General features: G+C 38.5%; 1 protein-coding gene across 6 annotated transcripts in view; it reads right to left on the bottom strand.

Moving 5' to 3' along the window:
• FAM204A (family with sequence similarity 204 member A) overlaps positions 1–27,340 on the bottom strand; it is a 310,501-nt gene that overhangs the window by 115,323 nt on the left and 167,838 nt on the right. Inside the window, exon 1 of one of the 6 annotated variants that reach the window (XM_079899447.1) lies at positions 2,925–2,974. The exons of 1 other annotated variant lie outside the window; for it this stretch is intronic. Coding sequence is in view for 1 of the 5 variants with exons in the window: in XM_079899448.1 (XP_079755574.1) it covers positions 1,176–1,200 (25 nt within the window). In the remaining 4 variants the exon portion in view is untranslated. 4 more of the 6 variants (XM_079899450.1, XM_079899453.1, XM_079899451.1 and 1 more) reach the window with 4 other exon arrangements.

Here is a 27,340-nt window from a genome sequence, read left to right as displayed (position 1 = left end):
AACTGGTCCTATCAGGCCCCCTGTTACTTCTGTTGTGTTCGTCTGGATTGTGATTCTCCAGTTCTTTGAAGTGCTGCTCACCTCATACCTTCCAGAGTGCATTCCTTCATTTTAAAGCAGATCACTCCAAATTACCCTTCACATGTGAAAATTACTCAGCCATTCTCAAGAGACGTAGCATACCAGAGAACAAAAACAAGTTTTTTAGTGTAGATGATCGCCAGGTCTATAGAACACTCCGTGTATCAATACATAAATTTTCACGTTTTTAGCCTGCACGTCAAATATTTTAGTTTTATCACTTAGCCCCAAAGAAGATGTATATCATTCAGAATCCCTTTTTTCTCTATGGTTTTGAGTATCAGCCTCTCCATTTCATATTGGAGAGATTTTTCCAATTCCACAATTATTCTACAAAAAAAATTCTGTGTATGCTATGCAGAACACATCTTTAGTCCAGGGCTGACATGATTTATGATGAACAAAAAATATTTATGTATCATCCTCGTCTCAATGGCTGGGCTTTCTTTTGCCCGTGGAAACCAAACACAGTCACTACACTTAGCACACCTGGGCAGACGGCAATGCACCTAGAAGAACACGACACAGCTCAGCAGTTCCTCAGCTTAGGTTTTCCCAAAGTTTTATGAAGACAGTAATGGAGGTCTCTAAGCTAATTTCAATATTCAAAAAGCCCAATATATTTTATTATCCCTCAAACAATATCATCCACCTTTAGGTCAGGAGACTTAAATTCAATGAAACATTATTCTTCACCACACATTCATTCAGCAGAGACTCTGATAGGTAGCTACAGACCTGATTTTTATTAAAAAAAAAAAAAAACAAGAACAAATTTAATGAATATAGTTTAGTGGACACAATCTTTCAACATATAGCATCCATGGAGATATCAAATTATAATAAAAGGGGTTCTAGGTTGTGAAAGGATTGAGAACCAGTGGTAGAGCAGCAGAAAAAACACTGTTTTGAAAGTCAGAAGATAGGTTCCTGGTCCTGAACAACAAAATTGTGGGGAAGGCACTGCATCTGTCTGGGTCTTTATTCTTAAGCTATAACATGAAGGGTGTGATCAGATCTCTGGGATGTCCTGCTGCTCTAAAATGTTTCCTTATGGATCTCAGTATTATACGTGCCCAAATGCCCAGAATCACCTGATTCTTTGCTGTAACATTCCATCCTCTCGCAGTCAGAACAATACTAATTAAACCTCAACACCCCAGAAGATAAGGGTTCTCTCCTAACCCAGCCACCACAGGCAAGCTTGCTAGTTTTCAGTAAGACTCTGCACTTCAGAGAGAACACCTAAAAGATGCTCTGCAGAAAGGGAAAGAAACCCCAATTGTGACAGAAGAAACAGAAACAAAACGAAAAACAAAGCAGGTCACCGCTATACATGGCATACAAACAATGTGACAGGCACCGTTGTACCCTTAATCCTCACCAATGACCCTTCCACTAGGAATTATTATCTAAACCGATGAGGTAACGGACTCACCTAATGCACTGTAATCCACTTATCTTAGAAAAATAGAACTCTATAGCTTGAAAACTCTATAGAGAACAGACTTTAAATAGTAATATATTCTTGGTGACACAGATTAGAGAATGGGTCTGAAGAATGTCTCCAGCCTGTAATTCTGTTAACATTCGTTAACAGTGAGAATTTTCTTCTCACCTTCTAAGGGCAGAAAGCTATGTAAAATGCTAGGCTAAATAGCCTGAAGTCACATTCAGAGGTCTGGGTAATAATGTCACATTTTCTGGAAGTCCAGGCAACTGTGTATAACCCAAACTCAATCTGAGCAGTTTACTGGGTAAATGTCTCCTGCCTGTAATACTCCAGAATTTCAATTCCATTTTTACCAAATGAAGCTGTCTTATTTCCCAGATTTTATATTCAATTAGAAATAAAGAAATCTGAATCTTGTCTGATCTGAATTTAATCTTACTTGTATGACAGTCACAAGCCACCACCCACCAATCTCAAGATTGTGTTAAATAATTTACACAATAATCAGTTTCTGTGACTGGGAATTAGTTACTTAACTGAAATACTTTTAAGCATGCTGTCATCAACATTAATGTAAATGTCCTGTTCATGTTTATGAAATAAATACGCTCCCTTTTCTCAAAAAGGTAGAGAAAGTACAACTGAATCACAGGCCTGACTTCGGATTTAAGTTACCAATCTGATTACCCTGATAAACTATTTAGCAGGATTTTGCATGTATGCATATGTTTTCATCAAAGTGAGTGTTTTGTTTAGCCAACACTTCCCCAGACTCAAAACCCTACACGGAAGGATTTACAAGTAACCAATAACACTTGGAGGCTCATTTCAAATTGGATGCAGCTGTGAGAATACTTACATGGTGCAAGACAGCAATAGGGTGGCTCTAGAAAGGTACATCTTTTCCTGTTTGGCTGCACAACCCGTAACTCTGCAGGCTCTCCGGCAGCAGGGTCACACTCCGATCCCCGAGCGGGAAGAATCCCCTCCCAGCACAGAACTAAGCGTTGCAGATTCTGATGTAGGACGTCTAGCTTGCTGACACTCCCATTGACTGCAGCTGTCTTCCGGGTACAGCAATTGTAAACCAGAGACTGTTTCCCGGACCGAAAGTCTGTCTCCTCGTCCCCTCTCACTCTGGCTGAGGTGGGACGAAGAACCCCTCTCCCACCAACAGGACGGGGAAGGCGCTGCGACGCCGGGTCCAAGCAAAGCGGAGGCCAGCTCCGCCGACTCTCCCGCGGGCCCGGCCAAAGGGTTTGAAGGCTCCGCGGAGAGGCTGTGAGGCCACCCACGCTGGCTCCCTCGCTCCCCGCACCCGGCCTTCCCAGGTCCGTCACACCGGAGTCCGGGCCGCCCAGGAGCCAGCCCAACCACCAGCTCTACTCACCGGTCCGTAGCCGGCCGTCCAGTAGCCATCTTATGACCCGTCAACATCGCGCCTTCTCATTGGCTCCGGAATCTCAGCCAATAGGCTAAGGCCTTTCTGGCCTGGGGTCGCCATGGAAACCGGCCGCGCTCAGCTATGCTTTTAAATAGGCAGGAAGGGATTGATTCCTTTCTTTCTGCTTCTTTTCTCCCAGCTTTTCTCTCGTCGTTTTCTTCTTTCTTCTGGACGTTTTTAAAGACTGTTCTTTCTCCATTCCTTCCCGTACTCCGTGGTGAGGAAAGTGCTGGCTTAGACCTTGAACTGAGTTCATTCCCCAAGGACGGAAAGTCACTGCAGAAGCTCTCTAGACCCTTCTGGGAACGTTTCCATTCATACATCCTTTTCCCCTCGCTCCCTTCCTTACTTTTTTTTCTTTCTGTACATATTTATTGAGCAGGCACCCTGCCAGCCTATGTTTAGAGCAAAATGATCCCTACTTCTGCTCTAGTGGCGCTTACCGTTTGGTGATCGTGGCAGCTGCTTCACTGACCAGCTATGTGGCCTTGGCCAAAAGCTCATTGAGCTCCTTTTCCGTGGCAGCCACTGTCTTAGGCTCTGAGAAGGGGCTTAGGGAAGCATAGAAAATAAGCAAGGGAAAAAAAACAGGGGGAAAAAAAAAGCTCTATGAGGAAAATAAAACAGCATAATATGACCGTGATGGGAGTGGGGCTATTTTAGAAATGCTTCCATTTTCTGAAATAACGTTCTGTAATAATAATAAGAATACATTCCTCTTTTCTAGTGTTGTAACGATTATGTAACAAAATACACATAAACCCCTTAAGGCATTACCTTGCCAACAGTAATTTTCAGTTGGTATTGGCCTTAGCCTTATCAGTAATGCCTTTCTTTGAAGCATTCTAAAAATGTGAAAGAATTTTGTATTGCACTCAATAACATATCACAATTTAGTATAAACCGATGTTTAAGTGTAATGCTTAACTATCAACTACCTCACCCCCATTGTTTTCCAGAACATGTGCCAGGTGTATGGAGTAGTTTTCTATGACCCCAGAATCACAGCAAAACCTGAAATGACAAGTTTGGGTTACTAAAGTCCTTTCTCACACTCACATTCTCCGATGCTCGATTAGAAGCTGGGCTGAGTGGTGTGAGGATCTGTATGAAACTCTCCTGGCCAAATGTGTCCAGCCCCTCAATAGTGTTTTTCCCTGAATCCAATCCATAAAAAGTAGTTAAAGAGAGGATGTGTAGGAAAATGCTGTTGTGACTGCTACATTGTTGCCTCTTAATTGCTATCTTAGTCTGCTGGGGCTGCCATAACAAAACGCCACAGACTAAGTAGCTTACGCAACAAAAATTTATTTCTCACAGTTCTGGAGGTTGGGATGCCTAAGATCCAGGTGTCAGCAAAGTAGATTTCATTCTGAGGCCTCTTCTCTTGGTTTGTAGGCAGCGTCCATCTTGCTGTGCGCTCATAAAATCTTTTTTGTGCAGTCGTGTAAGGAGAGGGAGAAGGAGAGAGAGAGAAGGGGGTGGGTGGGGGCAGGAAGGGCTCTCTGGTGTTTGTTTCTTCTTAAGAGGACACTAATCCTATTGGATCAGGGCCCTATCCTTATGGCCTCTTTTAACCTTAATTCCTTAAAGGCCCCATTTCCAAATACAGCCACCCTGGGGTTACGATTTCAACGTATGAATTTTAGGGGTACACGAACATTCAGTCCATAACAAATGTTGATGGTGGAGGTGTAACCAAAATGGGGAAAGAGAGCACAGAAGGGGAAGAACTGAGACATGAGGTAGGAAGGAAATATTGTTGGCCTGTTTCAGAACTATCTGGATTGTTTCTACATATGTTCCATCAAAGAATACTCATTGTTTAGTGCATATAAATGTGCAAGGGATAGAGGGGGAATATAATTATAAGTACTCCAAAGACTTACAGCCACCAGATTTCACATCAAAGATTTCTGGAAAGTCCTACTCCAAAAATATGTAGTTTAAAATGTTCTCAATGTTAACTTGAGAATTCTCAAATATCTGATTGTTTACTCTTATGACATTATTGGATTCCTATAATAAACGTAAATAGCTCAGACCTTTCTTCCAGTTTTGCTTGTAAGACTTTCAGTCTCTGAATATTATTATTTTGCCAGTTTTCTGGAGGAAATGTCAGTCATTTGATTTATTTTAATCAATAAATTTGCCTTCCCTCCAGCAAATTCCTGTCCTGGAACCCTGCCAAACCATGCATTTTGTGAATGAAATACTTGTATTTGTGAGATTTCTATGAAACATAGAATTATTGAATATCTTTTACTAAATCATAGTGAATGTGATGCAGCTAGTGAATTGTGCTTGAATTGCGTTGCATCTGGCACTAATTTCAAACATGTAAGTTTCATTTAAATTTTCAAACATCTTAAAAAGCATAAAGCAGTTTTTCTTTGCCAAGAAATATTATAGTTTATGAATCATTTTTCCTTATATTTAGTAATTTTTATCCTTAGTGTAGAGATTACAAGTCACACTCATATTATAAAAGATTAATTGTGGAGGTCTTTTTTGACAGCTGCTAAATCTCTGATTGTTGAAAATTTCCCCAAATATAATGAAATCCCTTAAATATTTCTCAGTTGTAAAAAGTGAATATGACTTTGTTGAACAAATGATAAATGTGCTTCTTGCTGAAACTGAGAAAGAGAATAGTTATTTCCATCTGTACAAAATGCCTCATTGAAGAAAAAGTAGTCTAGTGACTTATGTGAAAGAATAGAAACAAGAGAGTTCTGAACTTTAGGAATTGTGTAACAATTTCTCTATCTGAATTTTGTTTTTAATTTACAAATTGAAGCATCAATAACAATGTTAATCTTCCAAGAATATGTTGAACAACTAACACTATGACATCAGCAACTGTTGATATTGGAGGAAACAAAATTTCTGTAATATAGGATGTTGCCAAAGAAAAGTACTTTTTCTTTATTCATCATGTCTGGTACTTTCAAATTCTTCAGGTCCAATAGGTTGTACATAGGAAGATAGGAGAGGAAGCATTTCTGGGTGCTAGGTATTTTGCAACTAATGTCATATAAACCTATGGTGTATTTATTATTGTTTCCTTTTGACAGACAAGGAAATTAAGGCTTCAAGAGTTTTAAGAAACTTGCCTAATGTCACACAGCTAGTAACATGCAAAACTAAGGTGGGGATGTTTCACTGCACTCTGAGGCTCCTGCTCTTTCTGCTGTCACACGCTACTCCTTTTACAGTGAAGTTCCTGATAAATCCCAGCATAGTGCAGTCAATAAAGTGTAGACAGCATTAATACCCAGTGGGATGTGTACCGGGTGGGAGCTTGTGAAAAGAGAGGCTTCGGGAGCAAAATGTGTCTTCTCTCTCCATCTCTCTTAGTACCTAGTGAGTGATCAAATTCCATCAGAGGCAGCCTCTTCAATCATTGCTGGATTGCTGCATTGAAATCTATGTTACTTTCCCTTTTCCTAACACCTTCATCCTCCGAAACAGCCCATTGCCTGATTAATCTCTCTAAATGAAGGAACACGTGTAAAGCTTTTGACACTCATCCTAGCATGTAGTCAATAGTCAATAAACATTAGTTCCCTTCCCTTACACATAAAAACTGTGTGTGTGTGTGTGTGTGTGTGTGTGTGTGTGTTTTGGGGCAAGGGGAATTGAACAGGCAGAACACAGAGGATTTTTAGGGCAGTGAAAATACTCTGTCTGATACCATGATGATAGATACATTTGTCCAAACTCATAGAGTGTGCAACACCAAGAGCAAACTGTAATGCAGACTGTGGGTGATTTACGATGTGTCAGTATAGGTTCATCATTTGTAACAAATATACCGTTCTGGTGGGGGATATCAGTCATGGGGGAGGGGCAATTCATATAGGAAAGAATCTCTATACCTTGCCTTCAGTTTTGCTGTGAACTTAAAACTGCTCTAAAGATAATGTTTTAAAAAATCATAAGACGAATAACACTTCATTACTTGTGAAAATTACATGAAATCCAAATTTTAATGTCCATAAAGTTCTATGGGAACACATACACACAAAAAAACTGAGTACATAAATGTTGACAGATTATCAGATTACTCTGTCAACATCTTCGTGGTCTTTACTATGTGCCCAATGCTTAGCACTTTGCTAAGGTTTGAGGAGAATACAAATGAAGTATATGAACCACACCCAGACACAGAGTAATCAAACTGGCAAAAATTAAAGACAAAGAAACATTGTTGAAAGCAGCAAGGGAAAAATGACAAATAACATAGAAGGGAACTCCCATAAGGTTAACAGCTGATTTCTCAGCAGAAACTCTACAAACCAGAAAGGAGTGGCATGATATACTTAAAGTGATGAAAGGGAAGAACCTACAACCAAGATTATTCTACCTAGCAGGGATCTCATTCAGATTCGATGGAGAAATCAAAAGCTTTACAGACAAGCAAAAGCTAAGAGAATTCAGCACCACCAAACCAGCTCTACAACAAATGCTAAAGGAATTTCTCTAAGTAGGAAACACAAGAAAAGAAGAGGACCTACAAAAACAAACCCAGGGAACTGGAGCAGCTGAAACAGACTTACAGCATCTGAACCTCGTTTGCCATATGGATGAAAGGCTCTTGGTGCAGCAGCCAGGAGTCAGTGCTATGCCTCTGAGATGGGAGAGCCAACTTCAGGACACTGGTCCACAAGGGACCTCCCAGCTCCACGTAATATCAAATGAAAATCTCCCAGAGATCTCCATCTCAACACCAACACCCAGCTTCACTCAATGACAAGCAAGCTACAGTGCTGGACACCCTATGCCAAACAACTAGCAGGACAGGAACACAACCCCACCTATTAGCAGAGAGGCTGCCTAAAATCATAATAAGGCCACAGACACCCCAAAACACACCACCAGACGTGGACCTGCCCACCAGAAAGACAAGATCCAGCCTCATCCACCAGAACACAGGTGCTAGTCCCCTCCACCAGGAAGCCTACACAACCCACTGAAACAACTTTGGCCACTGGGGACAGACACCAAAAACAATGGGAACTACGAACCTGCAGCCTGCAAAAAGGAGACCCCAAACACAGTAAGATAAGCAAAATGAGAAGACATAAAAACACAAAGCAGATGAAGGAGCAACATAAAGACCCACCAGACCTAATAAATGAAGAGGAAATAGGCAGTCTACCTGAAAAAGAATTCAGAATAATGATAGTAAACATGATCCAAAATCTTGGAAATAGAATAGAGAAAATGCAAGAAACATTTAACAAGGACCTAGAAGAACTAAAGATGAAACAAGCAATGATGAACAACACAACAAATTAAATTAAAAATACTCTAGAAGGGATCAATAGCAGAAAAACTGAGGCAGAAGAATGGATAAGTGACCTGGAAGGTAAAGTAGTGGAAATAACTATTGCAGAGCAGAATAAAGAAAACAGAATGAAAAGAACTGAGGACAGTCTCAGAGACCTCTGGGACAACATTAAATGCACCAACATTCGAATTATAGGGGTTCCAGAAGAAGAAGAGAAAAAGAAAGGGACTGAGAAAATATTTGAAGAGATTATAGTTGAAAACTTCCCTAATATGGGAAAGGAAATAGTTAATCAAGTCCAGGAAGCACAGAGAGTCTCATACAGGATAAATCCAAGGAGAAACATGCCAAGACACATATAAATCAAACTGTCAAAAATTAAATACAGGGCTTCCCTGGTGGCACAGTGGTTGAGAATCTGCCTGCTAATGCAGGGGACATGGGTTTGAGCCCTGGTCTGGGAAGATCCCACATGCCGTGGAGCAGCTGGGCCTGTGCGCCACAACTACTGAGCCTGCGTGTCTGGAGCCTGTGCTCCGCAACAAGAGAGGCCGCGATAATGAGAGGCCCACGCACCGCGATGAAGAGTGGGCCCTGCTCCCCGCAACTAGAGAAAGCCCTTGCACAGAAGCGAAGACCCAGCACAGCCAAAAATAAATAAATTAATTAATTTTTAAAAAATTAAATACAAAGAAAACATATTAAAAGCAGCAAGGGAAAAACAACAAATAACACACAAGGGAATCTCCATAAGGTTAACAGCTGATCTTTCAGCAGAATCTCTGCAAGCCAGAAGGGACTGAGAGGACATATTTAAAGTGATGAAGGAGAAAAACCTACAACCAAGATTACTCTACCCAGCAAGGATCTCATTCAGATTTGATGGAGAAATTAAAACCTTTACAGACAAGCAAAAGCTGAGAGAGTTCAGCACCACCAAACCAGCTTTACAACAAATGCTAAAGGATCTTCTCTAGGCAAGCAACACAAGAGAAGGAAAAGACCTATAATAACCAACCCAAAACAATTAAGAAAATGGTCATAGGAACATACATATCGATAATTACCTTAAACGTGAATGGATTAAATGCTCCCACCAAAAGACACAGACTGGCTGAATGGATACAAAAACAAGACCCATATATATGCTGTCTACAAGAGACCCACTTCAGACCTAGGGACACATACAGACTGAAAGTGAGGGGATGGAAAAAGATATTCCATGCAAATGGAAATCAAAAGAAAGCTGGAGTAGCAATTCTCATATCAGAAAAAATAGACTTTAAAATAAAGAATGTTACAAGAGACAAGGAAGGACACTACATAATGATCAAGGGATCAACCCAAGAAGAATATATAACAATTATAAATATATATGCACCCAACATAGGAGCACCTCGATACACAAGGCAACTGCTAACAGCTATAAAAGAGGAAATTGACAGTAACACAATAATAGTACGGGACTTTAACACCTCACTGACACCAATGGACAGATCATCCAAAATAAAAATAAATAAGGAAACAGAAGCTTTAAATGACACAACAGACCAGATAGATTTAACTGATATTTATAGGACATTCCATCCAAAAACAGCAGATTACACTTTCTTCTCAAGTGCGCACGGGACATTCTCCAGGATAGATCACGTCTTGGGTCACAAATCAAGCCTCAGTAAATTTAAGAAAATTGTAATCATATGAAGCATCTTTTCTGACCACAACACTATGAGACTAGAAATGAATTACAGAGAAAAAAAGGTAAAAAACACAAATACATGGAGGTTAAACAATACGTTACTAAATAACCAAGAGATCACTGAAGAAATCAAAAAGGAAATCAAAAAATACCTAGAGACAAATGACAATGAAAACACGATGATCCAAAACCTATGGGATGCAGCAAAAGCAGTTCTGAGAGGGAAGTTTATAGCTATACAAGCCTACCTCAAGAAACAAGAAAAATCTCAAATAAACAATCTAACCTTACACGTAAAGGAACTAAAGAAAGAAGAAAAAACAAAACCCAAAGTCAGAGGAAGGAAAGAAATCATCAAGATCAGAGCAGAAATAAATGAAATAGAAACAAAGAAAACAATAGCAAAGATCAATAAAACTAAAAGCTGGTTCTTTGAGAAGATAAACAAAATTGATAAACCATTAATTAGCCAGACTCATCAAGAAAAAGAGGGAGAGGACTCAAATCAATAAAATTAGAAATGAAAAAGGAGAAGTTACAACAGACACCGCAGAAATACAAAGCATCCTAAGAGACTACTACAAGCAACTCTATGCCAATAAAATGGACAACCTGGAAGAAATGGACAAATTCTGAGAAAAGTGTAACCTTCCAAGACTGAACCAGGAAGAAACAGAAAATATGAACAGACCAATCACAAGTCATGAAATTGAAACTGTGATTAAAAATCTTCCAACAGGGCTTCCCTGGTGGCGCAGTGGTTGAGAGTCCGCCTGCCGATGCAGGGGACACGGGTTCGTGTCCCAGTCTGGGAGGATCCCACATGCCACGGAGCGGCTGGGCCCGTGAGCCATGGCCGCTGAGCCTGCGCATCCGGAGCCTGTGCTCTGCAACGGGAGAGGCCACAACAGTGAGAGGCCCGCGTACCACAAAAAAAAAAAAAAAATCTTCCAACAAACAAAAGTCCAGGACCAGATGGCTTCACAGGTGATTTCTAGCAAACATTTAGTGAAGAGCTAACACCTATCCTTCTCAAACTCTTCCAAAATATTGCGGAGGAAGGAACACTTCCAAACTCATTCTATGAGGCCACCACCACCCTGATACCAAAACCAGACAAAGATACTACAAAAAAAGGAAATTACAGACCAATATCACTGATTAATATAGATGCAAAAATCCTCAACAAAATACTAGCAAACAGAATCCAGCAACACATTAAAAAGATCATACACCATGATCAAGTGGGATTTATCCCAGGGATGCAAGGATTCTTCAATATACGCAAATCAATCAACGTGATACACCATATTAACAAATTGAAGAATAAAAACCATATCATCATCTCAATAGAGGCAGAAAAAGCTTTTGACAAAATTCAACACCCATTTATTATAAAATACTCTCCAGAAAGTGGGTATAGAGGGAACCTACCTCAACATAATAAAGGCCATATATGACAAAACCACAGCAAACATCATTCTCAATGGTGAAACACTGAAAGCATTTCTTCTAAGTTCAGGAACAAGACAAGGATGTCCACTCTCGCCACTATTATTCAACATAGTTTTGGAAGTCCTAGCCACGGCAATCAGAGAAGAAAAAGAAATAAAAGGAATACAAATTGGAAAAGAAGAAGTAAAACTGTCACTCTTTGCAGATGACATGATACTATACATAGAGAATCCTAAAGATGCCACCAGAAAACTCCTACAGCTAATCAGTGAATTTGGTAAAGTTGCAGGATACAAAATTAATGCACAGAAATCTCTTGCATTCCTATACACTAATGATGAAAAATCTGAAAGAGAAATTAAGGAAACACTTCCATTTACCACTGCAACCAAAAGAATAAAATACCTAGGAATAAACCTACCTAGGGAGAAAAAAGACCTGTATGCAGAAAACTATTAGACACTGATGAAAGAAATTAAAGATGATACCAACAGAAGGAGAGATATTCAATGTTCTTGGATTGGAAGAATCAATATTGTGAAAATGACTATACTACCCAAAGCAATCTACAGATTCAATGCAATCCCTATCAAATTACCAATGACATTTTTTACAGAACTAGAACAAAAAATCTTAAAATTTGTATGGAGACACAAAAGACCCCAAATAGCCAAAGCAGTCTTGAGGGGAAAAAAATGGAGCTGGAGGAATCAGACTCCCTGATTTCAGACTATACTACAAAACTACAGCAATCAAGACAGTATGGTACTGGCACAGAAACAGAAACATAGATCAATGGAACAAGATAGAAAGCCCAGAGATAAACCCACACACCTATGGTCAACTAATCTATGACAAAGGAGGCAAGGATATACAATGGAGAAAAGACAGCCTCTTCAATAAGTGGTGCTGGGAAAACTGGACAGCTACATGTTAAAGAATGAAATTAGAACACTCTGTAACACCATAAACAAAAATAAACTCAAAATGGATTAGAGACCTAAATGTAAGACCGGACACTATAAAACTCTTAGAGGAAAACATAGGAAGAATACTCTTTGACATAAATCACAGCAAGATCTTTTTTGATCCACCTCATAGAATAATGGAGATAAAAACAAAAATAAACAAATGGGACCTAATGAAACTTGAAAGCTTTTGCACAGCAAAGGAAACCATAAACAAGATGAAAAGACAGCCCTCAGAATTGGAGAAAATATTTGCAAACGAATCAATGGACAAAGGATTAATCTCCAAAATATATAAACAGCTCATGCAAGAGGGAACAGATATGGGAATATATGTATATTTATAACTGATTCACTTTGTTATAAAGCAGAAACTAACACACCATTTGTAAGGCAATTATACTCCAATAAAGATGTTTATATATATATATATATATATATATATATATATATATATATACATATATATATACACAGCTCATGCAGCTCAATATTAAAAAAAAATGAAGAACTTAATCCAAAAATGGGCAGAAGACCATAGACATTTCTCCAAAGAAGACATACAGATGGCCAAGAGGCACATGAAAAGCTCCTCAACATCACTAATTATTAGAGAAATGCAAATCAAAACTACAATGAGGTATCACCTCACAACAGTTAGAATGGGCATCATCAGAAAATCTACAAACAACAAATGCTGGAGAGGGTGTGGAGAAAAGGCAACCTTCTTGCACTGTTGGTGGGAATGTTAATTGATACAGCCACTATGGAGAACAGTACGGAGGTTCCTTAAAAAACTAAAAATAGAATTACCATATGATCCAGCAATCCCACTACTGGGCATATACCCAGAGAAAACCATAATTCAAAAAGACACATTCACTCCAATGTTCATTGCAGCACTATTTACAATAGCCAGGTCACGGAAGCAATCTAAATGCCCATCAACAGACGAATGGATGAAGAAGATGTGGTACATATATACAATGGAATATTACTCAGCCATAAAAAGGAATGAAATTGGGTCATTTGTTGAGACGTGGATGGATCTAGAGACTGTCATACAGAGTGAAGTAAGTCAGAAAGAGAAAAACAAATATCGTATATTAACGCATATATGTGGAACCTAGAAAAATGATACAGATGAACCGGTTTGCAGGCCAGAAATTGGGACACAGATGTAGAGAACAAACGTATGGACACCAGGGGGGAAAGCCGCAGGGGGGTGGGGCTGGTGGTGTGATGAATTGGGTGATTGGGATTGACATGTATACACTGATGTGTATAAACTTGATGACTAATAAGAACTTGCTGTATAAAAAAATAAATAAAATAAAATTTAAAAATTAAAAAAGAAAGTATTTACAAAATGCCAAGATTGTCTTGGTACTATAAGTAAATTCAGTATATAACACTATTGTTATATATGAGAAATTAGATATAAAACATTGTATATTTTGTCTTCTTTATGGTTTCCTTTGCTGTGCAAAAGCTTTTAAGTTTCATCAGGTCCCATTTGTTTACTTTTGTTTTTATTTCCATTTCTCTAGGAGGTGGGTCAGAAAGGACCTTGCTGTGATTTATGTCATAGAGTGTTCTGCCTATATTTTCCTCTAAGAGTTTGATAGTTTCTGGCCTTACATTTAGGTCTTTAATCCATTTTGAGCTTATTTTTGTGTATGGTGTTAGGGAGTGATCTAATCTCATACTTTTACATGTAGCTGTCCAGTTTTCCCAGCACCACTTATTGAATAGGCTGTCCTTTCTCCACTGTACATTTCTGCCTCCTTTGTCAAAGATAAGGTGACCATATGTGCGTGGGTTTATCTCTGGGCTTTCTATCCTGTTCCATTGATCTATATTTCTGTTTTTGTGCCAGTACCATACTGTTTTGACTATTATTATAAATTGTATTGCCTGCTTTTATACAAATTTTAGAATTCGTTTGTCAGTTTCTACCAAAAATACAATATTTTGATGTGCATTGAATCTATAGATCAATTTGGAGAGAACTGACATCTTAACATTATTGAGCCTTCTAATTAATGAACAGTTTATCTCCTGATTTATCTGGGTTTTCTTTAATTTCCCTCAGGGATATTCTGTGGGTTTAAACATATAGGTCATGCACATATTACAGATTTTTGCCTAAGTATTTCATGGTTTTGTGATATATTGTACATAGTACTGTTTTTAATTTCAATTTCCAACGGTTCATTGTTATTAAATAGAAATACAATTTTAAAATTTTGATCGTGCACCTGAAAAGAATGTGGATTTTCCTGTTGTTAGGATTGTTCCGTGAACATCAATTAGATCAAACTGTTGGATAGTGTTATTCAGGTTTTCTATTTCCTTACTGATATTCTATTTGTTCAATCCTTCTTGTGGGTATGTCTATTTCTCCTTTTATTTGTAGCAATTTGTTTCTGGTATTTGAAACTAGTTTTAGGTGCATGTATATTTGAACTTCTATGATCTCTTTGTGAATTGACTTCTTTGTCATTACATAATAGCTGTCTTTATCCTTGGTAATATTCTTTGCTATGAAGTCTACTTAGTTTGGTATGAATGTAGCCACCTAGGTTTGGGATTTTTTTTCATATTTGCATGGCATCTTTTTTCATTATTTTATTCTTAAAATATTGAGCCCTTACACTTAAAATGTGTTTCTTATAGACAACACATTCTTGGGTCTTGCATTTTTATCTTGCCAACTTCTGTCTCTCAATTGTTGTACCTGGAATATTTATGTTTAATGTAATTATTCATATGGGTAGATTTAAATCTACTATCTTTCTAGTTATTTTCTATTTGTTCAGTCTCTTCTTTGTTCCTTCTTTCGGTGCTTATCTCAGGTAAGCAAGTGCTCCCATCTCACCTCTCCCTTTTGGCCGTCTATCGTTCCTTGGATTTCTAGCTACTTGTTTGCCCTATAAACTTAGTGCTCTGATGGGCTCGAGGAAGGTTATAATTTTGTCATTTATACAGCATTTTCTTAATTTTAGAGTATGAATGATGCTCTTTCCAGCTTTCACATTCTAGGTGGAAATGAAACTCATTTTTATTTTTTTAAGGATATCTTTGCTGGATATAGAATTCTAGGTTGATGTGGGTTTTTTCCTTTTATTATTTTAAAGCTGTTGTTTCACTGTCTTTTAGTCTCTGTTGTTTCTGAAGAGATGTTAGAAATCCATCAAACTATCATTCTCCAGTATTAAATGTGCCATTTTTCTCACATGCTTTTAAGAGTGTCTCTTTACCTTTGGTTTTCAGCAGTTGGACTATAACATTTCTAGATGCACAGTTTAGATTTTATATGTTTTGCTTGGAGCTCACTGAACTTGTGAACTAGAAAATTTATGTCTTCAAACAAATTTGGATAATATTCAGCCATTATTTCTTCAAATACTTTTTCTATTCGATTCTGTCATTCCATTTCTCAAATATTTACCATTTTGATATTGGTCTACAAGACCCTGAGGCTCTGATCATTTATTACAAATGTTTTTTTCTGTTCTTTAGATTATATGATTTATAATAATGTATCTTCAAGTTCTCTGAATCTCTTTTTTTGTCATATCCATGCTGTTGTTAAGCCTTGAAGTAAATTTTTCACGTTATGTATTTTATTTTTCAGTTCTATAATTTCTATTTAGTTCTTTTTTATAGTTTATATCTCTTGACTGAGATTTCCTATGCTCTCATTCATTATAGTATAGTATTCTCCTTTCAGTCCTCAGCATAACTATTTTTAAAATTCTTATTTTTTGATTCCAACATTGGGGTCATCTCAGAGTTAGTCTCCATTGACTTTCTTTTCTCTTGAAAATGTTTCATATTTTCCTGTTTCTTTATATAATGAAAAATTTGGATTTCATCTTGGAAATTGTGAATGACATGTTGTAAAACTCTAGATTCTGTTATGTTCCTCCAAAGAACATTTTTTTTTTTGTTTTTTAAAGCAGGCAGTTAATTGGCTAAGCCCAAGGTACAAGCTCTGTCTCCCTGTTATAGGTGGCAGTTCAAATCTAAGTTCGGTTATTTTAGTGTTAGCTGTGCTGCTGGGAGTCTGTCCTTCACTTGCATAGTTCAAGGGTCATCCAAAGATTAGGGCATAGTTTATAAGTAGAATTTAGGCTCACCCTCTCTACCTCTCTTCTTTTCAAGATGCCTCTTCACTTTTTAGCAGTTGTGATTGACCCAAACTCTTTCCCCAGTTAGACTGTATTTCCATTCAATTTCTAGCCTTCCTACATAATGCTACTTGTGAACTTCCCTGAGGCTGAGAGCTGAAAAGCAATGATAAAGTCATCCCTTGCAGTTTGCTTCTCCGAAGTATCTGAACCCTCCAGTATCTGACTGCTTTTGTTCACTCTCCAGTGCCTTCAAGAAGTTATTTTGCTTCTTCCAGAGTCTATAGAGTTGTCATCAGTAGAAAGGTTGGTCAGACAGGAGCTTACTTGGCCATGACTGGAAATGCAAGCATTTCTAATTCAGGTAGGTGCGTATCTTCTTAAACATCCTTGTGTTTTTCATGGAATCTTATTGTTGTTTATTGTTGTTGAGTTTATTCATATTTAGGTTATAGTTTTTAAGATCAAGACTGATCACTTTTATATTCGGCACCACCCAACATCTGCATACTCTATTGTCCTATATGTTAGGCACTCAGTCAATTATTACATGATGAATAATGAGTTAATGTAGCATAAACTTTTCCTTACCTACACAGAATACATTCTTGTTGAAAAAAATTATTCTATACAAGAACACTTAGTTAATGACAGTTATTTTTCATAAAAATTGCTATTAGAACAAAATAAAGCCCTTAAATTTATTTCAGAAACACAGGAACCTACTTTCTTATATTTTAAAATGAAGCTTTTATGCAATTTATTCAATATTGATTTGATATCTACTAGATACAAGGCACCGTGGGAAACACTGACTATTTTAGAATGAAAGGGAAGGATGAGACAGATAAGACAAGGTCCCTGCCACCCAAGAATCCAAAATCTTGTTGGGGAGACAGACAGATATAAATAATCCTAATATAAAGCAGACAATGCTAAATGCTATTTCAAGAAGAGAACAAAGTGTTATGATTGCAGTAAGTAGGAAGCAATGAAATCAGGTTGGAATTCCAGGAGAGTTTCTTGGTAAAGGTAGCCTATATACTGGCATTGGGAGGATGCGAAGAACTTAATAGGTGTATCTGACAGGGAAATTCATTTTAGGAAAATTTGACACATTATAGGTCATGTTTAGGGAAGAGTAGCATGGCTTAGTGATAAGACCTTGAACTTTGAAGTCACAGAATACGTATGACTTTGTTCAACTCCTTAAACTTCCCTGAACCTGTTTCATCATCAGAAAAAAAAAAGGGGGGGTAAATAAAGTGGAAATCAAATTGTGGAGAGGCTAAAGGACAGGTTGATAGAGGCGTGTAGACCGTAGTTGGGGAAGCCTGTTAGGAAGCTATAGCAACAATGTAGGTGAAAAGTACTTGCAAGTAGATTGCACCTGAAAACAAAAGACTGTGTTTTCTGTTTCAACCATAGACTTTGGAAGAAGTCTGTGGTTGAAAAAGAACATGAAAATGAGGGTACAAATATAAACAATCTGGCAACAGATTCTATGGAGGAAAAAAAGAAGTGAAAACTCAGGGAATTTAATGGAAACTGGTAGAACCGGATTGTAGATGACAGTTAGTATGGTATATACCTAGGGTTCCTTTTTGCTGATATAAAGGCAATTATCTGATGCATATATTAATATAATCATAAACTACCTTTAAATGGTAATGGAACTTTAAAGATATTGAGAGAAAGAATAATTTTCAGTTTTCTAATTTTTTAATTAAAAAGAAACTCAAGGAACTTTCTCCACAGTTTTGCTTAATAATAGAATTTCTATATTTTCTTTTCTCTACTTTTTTGTTCATTGAAGTCTTATTAACATAACTACTTAACATAATTAACATTCATACTTTCACAGATACAATTTTTTTCTTTCTAGTAACAACCCGCTTGCTAGCACCTCCTTAGCACTTCATTAGAATGTTCTCCAAATAATACTATTGTGGTTTTTTTGTTATTGTTTATTTGTTTTGAATCGTGGAAAAATATTTACATAAAGGAAATCATATTTATGATTCATAAACCTGGAAACTCCCACTATTTAAATGAAAACAAGCTGACATTCATGTTTAGTTAAGTGACTATGAGGCAATTTAATATTTAGAAAACTGTGCTGTTGTCCTCAGATACATGGATGTCTTTTGCCTTTATTAGCATCAGAAATAATTCCTTAATGTGCACCTGCCAGGTGCAAAACACCTTGCTAAGCATAGCATATGCATTATCTCACTTAATTTTCATGACAACAAGATAAGTACTTTTATTATCCTTATTTTATAGCAAAGGAAATTACAGCTTAGAAAGGCTATGTACCCACAGTCACATAGCTAGCAAGTGGCAGAATCTAGATCTGAGCCCAGGATCATCTGATTCCCAGTCCCATGCGCTTTCTTGCCTACAAGAAGAGAAGGAGGAAGGGGAAGAGGAAGAATATCTACAAAATGCACCAAGTACTTTCTAAATGCCAGCACAATTCCAATTGCTTTTACACATATTAACTAATTAAATCATTACAGCAATCATATGAGAGAGATTTCTTTTTTATCCTCATTTTGTATATGAGTAAACCATTCCAAAAAAGAGAGAATAAGTTGTCACAGACCAGGAAAGGAACCTGGGTCTTCCACATGGATTCAACAATTCTACACCTAAAATATCCCCAAGAACCTGGTTCGAAGTCACATCATTTGATGGTCACTGGGAACATTTACCTGGTGCCTAAATATTTTTTCTCCAGGGTTCGTCCCAATCAAAATGAAGATGATCCTTGGGAGTGAAAACATAGCCAACTGCACAGCATTGTGACTAAATGACCCGCTGATTTCAGGACAGGAGGATTTAACAGAGGAAAGAGGACTGGGGACCACAGGGCACACAGGGAGAAGGGCGCGGCCAGGCTAGACAGAGGAAGGCAGGAGACACTTCTGGGGATGGCTGAGGCATGGAATCCCATCCTTGCACACTTCACACTTTTCTGGGCTTGGTCACCGTAGAACCAAACCCGCATTTGAGGTTCATAAATGGAGACGAGACAATGAGGTGAATGTTTTGTGTTCCAGAGAAGATGCTGAACTAAAGTACATTTGGTTTTTATTAACTAAAGAACACTTTCTGTGAGATTAGATGTTAAGAGCTGTACATCCGGCTCTGCCAAGTATTAACTCAGGTTAATTGCAGCTGCCCAATCTATCATCCACGTGACAGTCTCAAACTCTAAAATGATTAAATTGTTCCTCCAGGTTGATGCTCCTCCCATCGTGTATGTCATGCGTGACATGCCATCCTAACGACTCGGGTGTTTACCACTGTGAGTGACCCTGTGGCCGAAAGAAAAGCACAGTGGGGAAGGGCTCAGCTGAGTCTCAATCATACCACTTCCAGGCGTGATATTGAATTAAGTTAATCTGTGAGTATTTTCTTAACTGTGGACTGAAAAATCGCATTCCCAAGAAGTTGTTTTGACTTTCAAGCAGAGGATACTGTAAAAGATAGACGATTATAAACTTTCCTGAAGCAAAATATTTGCTTTACGTAAATAGCCTTCTTAAGGTAATAAATAATTAAGGAAATTCAAAATAAAATAATGTGAAGATCTGAATTTCTAACCAAAAAGGTTTCCAAAGATTTACCTTTGGAAATGATCTGTCCTTAAGGAGAAATACTGAAAACACACCGAATGCCCTGAGTTCCAAAGTCATAGGAGACAATCAGGGACAGGAATTAAATGGAGAGCACTTGGTTCTAGACGCGTCACAAAGACCTGGGGACTAACTCTTTTCTCCCAGACAGGCGGCTTAAACTCCGGGACCTTAGATGTTTTCATCTGTGAAACAGGAACAGTAGCACCTGCTTTGCATGTTTTCACGGTGGTTGTGAGGATCAAGGGCAGAGGCAGCAATGAATATGAAGCACTACCTAAACAAACAGGATACCACGTGTGTAAGGTCCGGTGAAGTCTAGTACAGGGACCCAGCCTTCAGACCGTGCCTGACACTCTTGTGCCTTGCTGTGCTGTGTGTGAACGTTTATTTGGGAAGGTGGTAATTACTGATAGTATATTAGAGCTGAAGCAGGATGAGAACTTGCTTCAATGTTCTGTTGAGGAAAGAGGGATGGAAGGAGTGAAGGGCTCATCCCTTGAAACTCTGGGACTCACTCAACTTTAGAGGAAGATAGCAAATATCTTAAAATGGGTTAAGTTGGAGACTTAGGGGCAAATGGAACAGGCGCTGCTCTGTCCTAGAACATCTGGTCAGAATGGGTTGAAGAGGGACATGATAAGACTAGTGATTTTGCCGCCATCTTAAAAGTGTATGTAAGTAGAAAACTAGCCTGTAAAAAAAGATATCAGACACTAGAAGTGGCTATCACTGGATGATCGAACTCTTCGTGAGAATATGTGTGATTTTTATTCTTTTTGTTTATCTATATTTTCTAGTTCTTCCATAATGACAATGTGTTCTTTCTACAATAAAAAATGTTGTTTATATAAAAAGCAAATATACATTTGCATTTCATATTACACACAAAAACTGTAATTTTTTTTAGCAATTAGGCATATTACCTTATAGGTAACCTCTTTTAAAATGGAAAATGTGCGGCTTCCCTGGTGGCGCAGTGGTTGGGAGTCCGCCTGCCGATGCAGGCGACACGGGTTCGTGCCCCGGTCTGGGAAGATCCCACATGCCGCGGGGCGGCTGGGCTCGTGAGCCATGGCCACTGGGCCTGCGCGTCCGGAGCCTGTGCTCCGCACCGGGAGAGGCCACGGCAGTGAGAGGCCAGCGTACTGCAAAAAAAAAAAAAAGGAAAATGTGCTTCCTGATCATCAGCAATTGTTTAGGGTAACCAGTCCTTCACTCCTCATCTAGGAGTTACACTGCCCTCCTACTGCACTTGGGACCCGTTTTCTGCCAAGAAGAGATTGGTGGCATGAAGGGGTGTGGCACAAATAACCCTTAGGAATACAGGCCACAGAGCTAATGAAGTGCTCCAAGGAAAGAAAGTCTTACCTATCAGCTATGAATTCTCTCCCCACCCACACCAGAGACCTGAGGGCACGTGACCTAGGAATGTGCATCCCAAGATAATACTACCTTCAGAGAACTCTACTTATAGGTAAGTAACTCTCCTTTATAGGAGGTATCTTTGTGTGGCAGACTGTTTATGGGAGCAATTTGACTTGAACTTTAAATGAAAAAGGCATATCTCTGTAAGTGGTAATAATTTTAGTCATCTCGCTGTGGCTAGGGGTTGTGGAATTCATTAGCACAGATTAACATATAAAGTGGGTTAGATATCTAATAGCAAACGGAGAGGTTTAGGGGCCTTAATTCATCACTGAATGAACAGCGTGTACAGTATTAGGGACTATGAAATTTTTAATTTACACAAAGTGTCCAAGAATATAGGGAATAAATTTAAACCCAAAACAGATAATGGAGCTATGCCCTGCCTGGCTGGCAAGTTGAATTGTTTTTACACTGAGTGAAGAAAGCTAATTATCCCAAGCACAAGAAGACTGCTAAAAATAATAAGATTATAAGGAATAATTTGCTGATATAATTACAACAAAATTGGGTACACACAATCGTCAGATACATGTATTGCTTGACCTGGGTGAGAAAGTGAAATAAATCCTTCCTCTATAGCCTTCGTAAATCTGTTTTTATCTTCTCCAAGTGGTGTTTGCACACGCAGCACAATTTGCATGTGTAATGTGGCTGTACAAATTGACAACAAGTAAATTATTCAAGGAAATAGGCTGGTCGCGGGTCTGAACTATCTCTCCAAGCCTATTCATTTTGAAGAATCACTGAGACGTGAAGCTCATACATCAACCGTTTTCTGACAATCCTCAGACTTATTGTCTCCTAAAATGTCATTATGGCTATTATTTATGAAGCTAATTCATTTATTAATATATATTTAACTCTGACTTGTCATGCACCTTAGCAGACATTCTGTGCACTGCATATTTTTGAATAGATGAAAGACTTCTGCATGCTTTAATGATTACTGTAAGCTGCTATAGATTTATAGAATGCAGCCTTATTATCTACTTGCATTAATACCTCTTATAACTCTTTTTTTGCTTAAGGCCATCAAATATAAATGGCAAATGACATATTCAAAAGATTGTATGGAATAAGATTTTCCAAGAGTTTGTTGAATTTTAGAACAAAATGGGCTAGCTGTCAGTTAAGACCTAATTCACCTAAAAAGATGGGTCTATACCAATTATGTTGAATTTTCCTGCAAAATATAGGCTGCAATTTTTCAAGAAAAAGGAATAGACGCATGATTCATTGAGCTCTTTCCTTCTGAGAAGACAGCCTGACCTTCTATGTGCAGAGGGTGGGTAACAGTTCCCAAGGGAGCTGGCTTGCAGGAGTTCATTATTACCTGGGGCCTCGCACTGTGCCCTTCACATTGTCTTTGGCCAAAAAATAGATGTTGCATGAGTGAGGGAAGAAATGAACGACCACCAGCTTTCCTGATAATGCCACGAGCAAAATCAGTAGAATTACACATCGACCTAGAATACTATTTTATACATTTCTGCTTTAGCATTTCTGACCCTTAGAGAATGTTCCATGACTCCCACTATGATTTAGAAATAAATCATATGTATATGCAATCACAATACACAACACATGTTATTTTTATGGGGTGCATAAGAATGTATCAATACTGAACATGTATTGCTACTTCTGGCTGTCACTGCATAAAGTCTGCTCTCTAGCATCTTCCACAGTATGTGACCATGACTATTCTGGGCGTGTGTATGTGTGTGTGTGTGAGAGTGTATGTGTGTATGTGTATGTGCACATATGTGTATGTATGTGTTGGTAAGATAGAAGGAACTGGAGAATGAAATGGAGGAACAATGGAGTTGCTTGAAATGTTCTACTCTGAGTATGCTTCATGCTAACCATTAACGTATTCACCATTTTTCTAACATAACATTTCTGCATTGACTTAGGTATAGATATAGAACTTTCTAGTACCAACCAAATAGAAGGGCAGTGCAGGAAAATACAATACTGCTGTAATTTACCAGTGCATTTGAAATTATTGCAAACCGGATGCTTCATTTTGAAGATAAAAATGGTGAGAAGATAAAGAAAAATGCCCTTACCGGAGTACTGTATTGACTGTATTGGCTTTTTTTTTTTTTTTTTTTTTTTGCGGTACGCGGGCCTCTCACTGCTGTGGCCTCTCCCGTTGCGGAGCACAGGCTCCGGACGCACAGGCTCAGCCGCCATGGCTCACGGGCCCAGCCGCTCCGCGGCATGTGGGATCTTCCCGGACCGGGGCACGAACCCGTGTCCCCTGCATCGGCAGGCGGACTCCCAACCACTGCGCCACCAGGGAAGTCCTGTATTGGCTTTCATAATATTATAAAATCACCAAACTTTTTGGATAATTAAAACTTGTTTTTTTAAAAAACGCTACTTAATCTATGGAGACGAATCAGATGAGTGGCTGCCTAGGGCTGGTGAGGCGCAGAGGATGGTAAGTGACTGCTAATGGGCACAGGGTTTCTTTTGGGGGTGACAAAAATGTTTTAAAATTAGATTGTGGTGATGGGTGCACAATTCTGTGAATAAACTAAAAACCATTGAATGGTGCACTTTAAATGGGTAAATTGTGTGGTATGTGAATTATATCTCAATAAAGTTGTTAACGTACTGCTTGATATATGCCAAAATTACATATTTGACATATGTAACCAACATCATGTGCTATAAATAGTAGCATAAGGAAATAACTACTTAGGAAACTAGCTCGTAAATGAAACTCAATTGAAATATAAAGGAGGTAAGTAATCTATCCATAAAAGTATGGGAAGTAGGCTAACCGTTCAGAAATCCAGCCTTCAGCAAGAATGATATTCATGTTAGGTGATCTGATAAGAGAAAAAAAAAATTCCCTGCATCTCAAACACTGCTATGAGCCATCAAGTGTAGTGAAGACAAATCTTTAGTAAGTGCATAGGAAGGTACTATTTTTCATTTAGAATTATTGTATTTGATCAACAAAGCATCAAGAATCTATTTTTTAAAGTAAATTTCTTATATAAGGCAGTCTCTTGAAATGTCTTACTAGATATGGAAAGCAAACAATACACATACATACAAAATATCTTTCTCACTGCATAACCCTGGTGGGGAAGACTGATGACATTTTTATTAGTAGTATTCATCACTTGCTTAAAGGGAAAAATGTCTCACTTTTCCAGGAACCATAATATTTACCTATTTACACCTTTTAAAATTTCAATAACTCCAACTCAGAACCCTTAACCCCCATAACCTTCAAAAAAAAGTAAAATGAAAATTAATAAACGGTCCCTAGTGTGCTACGAACCATTAATTGTACAGGCTGAAAAGCTTTAGTCTAATAAGAAACATGCCTTCAGTAGAAATGAGAAAGTCATCTGTGATGCTCATGATTTAATGATAAAAAGGTGCAGTCAATTTCCAATGAAGTGAAGACCTACAACCCAGGAATATTTTAACTCTCAAATTCTTGCAGATACCTGAGGAACTTTGAAAGGTGAACAACCTCAAGTACTGAAATGTTCTCAGCATGAATTAAATAATTCAGCTCCAAAGTGGCCTGAAGATAGAGGCAATAGGATTTCTAGCAATAACAGATGATTGGGGATGGATTTGGCCTGCACTCCAAGAAAGCACAGACATTTCCTTAATATAGCAACAAAATGATTTTATTAGTAGTTTTTTAGAGCAGTATTATAATACTAGGAATAAAGACATGTTAATAACATCACTGACCAAAAATCCCACATAAAATTTAAAAAATAAGCTCTAAACAGTATGGAGGTTCCTTAAAAACTAAAAATAGAGCCACCATATGATCCAGCAATCCCACTCCTGGGCACATATCTGGAGAAAACCATAATTCAAAAAGATACACACACCCCAATGTTCATTGCAGCACTATTTATAATAGCCAGGACATGGAAGCAACCTAAATGTCCATCAACAGAGGAATGTATAAAGATGTGGTACATATATACAGTGGAATATTACTCAGCCATAAAAAAGAATGAAATAATGCTATTTGCAACAACATGGATGGACCTAGAGATTGTCATACTATGTGAAGTAAGTAAGACAGAGAAAGACAAATATCAGATGATATTGCTTATATGTGGAATCTAAAGAAATGGTACAAATGAACTTATTTACAAAACAGAAATAGATTCACAGATGTAGAAAACAAACTTATGGTTACCAAGGGGGAAAGGGCAGGGAGCTAAATTGGGAGATTAGGATTGACATATACACACTACTATATATAAAACAGATAACTAATAAGAACCTACTGCATAGCACAGGGAACTCTACTCGGTACTCTGTAATGATCTACAATATATGGGAAAAGAATCTAAAAAAGAGTAGATATATGTATATGTATAACTGATTCACTTTGCTGTATACCTGAAACTAGCACAACACTGTAAACCAACTATACTCCAATAAAATTAATTTGAAAAATAAAAAAATTTTAAATCAGCTCTAGGTTTAGCTACAAAAGTTCTAAGCATAATTCCTTCATTCAAATAAAGACCCACTTGGGGCTTCCCTGGTGGCGCAGTGGTTGAGAGTCCGCCTGCCGATGCAGGGGACACGGGTTCGTGCCCCGTCCGGGAAGATCCCACGTGCCGCGAAGCAGCTGGGCCCGTGAGCCATGGCCGCTGAGCCTGCGCGTCCGGAGCCTGTGCTCCGCAACGGGAGAGGCCACAGCAGTGAGAGGCCCGCGTACCGCTAAAAAAACATAAAATAAAAAATAAAGACCCACTTAGTTCTCACTATGAACCAAGCCTGGGGTAGACATACTGGAACTAAAATGGACAGATTCTGGTGGGATATAAAGATGAATGCAATATAGTCCTTGTCGCTAAGGAACCTAAGATCATGAGAGAAGTGTGACATATTTGCCAAAATGTTGCCATTATTGTTTGACTTATTTGCAATGATCAATGTTTTATTTATTTTTGTTATCAGAACCAAGAATATGAAGACGGATTTTTTTTGAGGCACTTAAATGTGAAGGAATGAGCTGTGAAGTTTTCTAATATTCACAAGAGAGATCCCTGCCAAGGAAAATTTTCAAGGAAGGGTTAGCATGTGAGCTGGGCCTAGAAGGAGAGTCAGCATTATGATGGAGTGGGTTGGAGAAGGCAATCCAGGGGAAGAGATTGTGTCAGCTAAAGCTGGAAGTAAAATTAATGGAAAGTAATGTAATGTGGCTGCCGATTAGGGTGCATGTAGAGGAGAAAAAAGTCGAACGTTATGTTGGGGCTGAATCACGGGAAACCTACACTGTCACACTCGGGAATTCAGATTCAGTTTGTGAAGTCATGCATGTAAGGCACTTAGCACACAGAACCGGCTGCACTGTAAGTGCTCAGTGTGTATGAGGCATTAGTATTAGTGTCCAAGGTCTCAGAAGGAGATGAGGCAGAGCAAGGGCGACCTGTCTCCTGGGAAGCCAGGTTGGTGTCCTTCTTCCTATCCCATATGTGGGCTCTCGAGGAGTGCTCCCCAAAAGGTAGGTCCGTATTGGGGTGCAGCCCACTTTCAGATGGTCCCTGGTCCATCTCCACCCAGCACTCCTCACATCCCTCACAGACCCACAGTTACCAGTCTGAAAGTTCCTTCATGCAAACTCCACGTACTCTTGCCTCTCTTCGTTCCCAAGTCTTTAGTACATGTTGGGTGTTCCAGAAATGCTTATCGAGCCAACCCCTGTGCTCCATAATTGTGAACACT

Source organism: Stenella coeruleoalba (genome assembly GCF_951394435.1).
Source record: "Stenella coeruleoalba genome assembly, chromosome: 16".
In the NCBI taxonomy this organism is placed as follows: domain Eukaryota; kingdom Metazoa; phylum Chordata; class Mammalia; order Artiodactyla; family Delphinidae; genus Stenella; species Stenella coeruleoalba.
The sequence above is the reverse complement of the archived record's forward strand: the minus strand, read 5'-3'. Positions and strand labels throughout refer to the sequence as shown.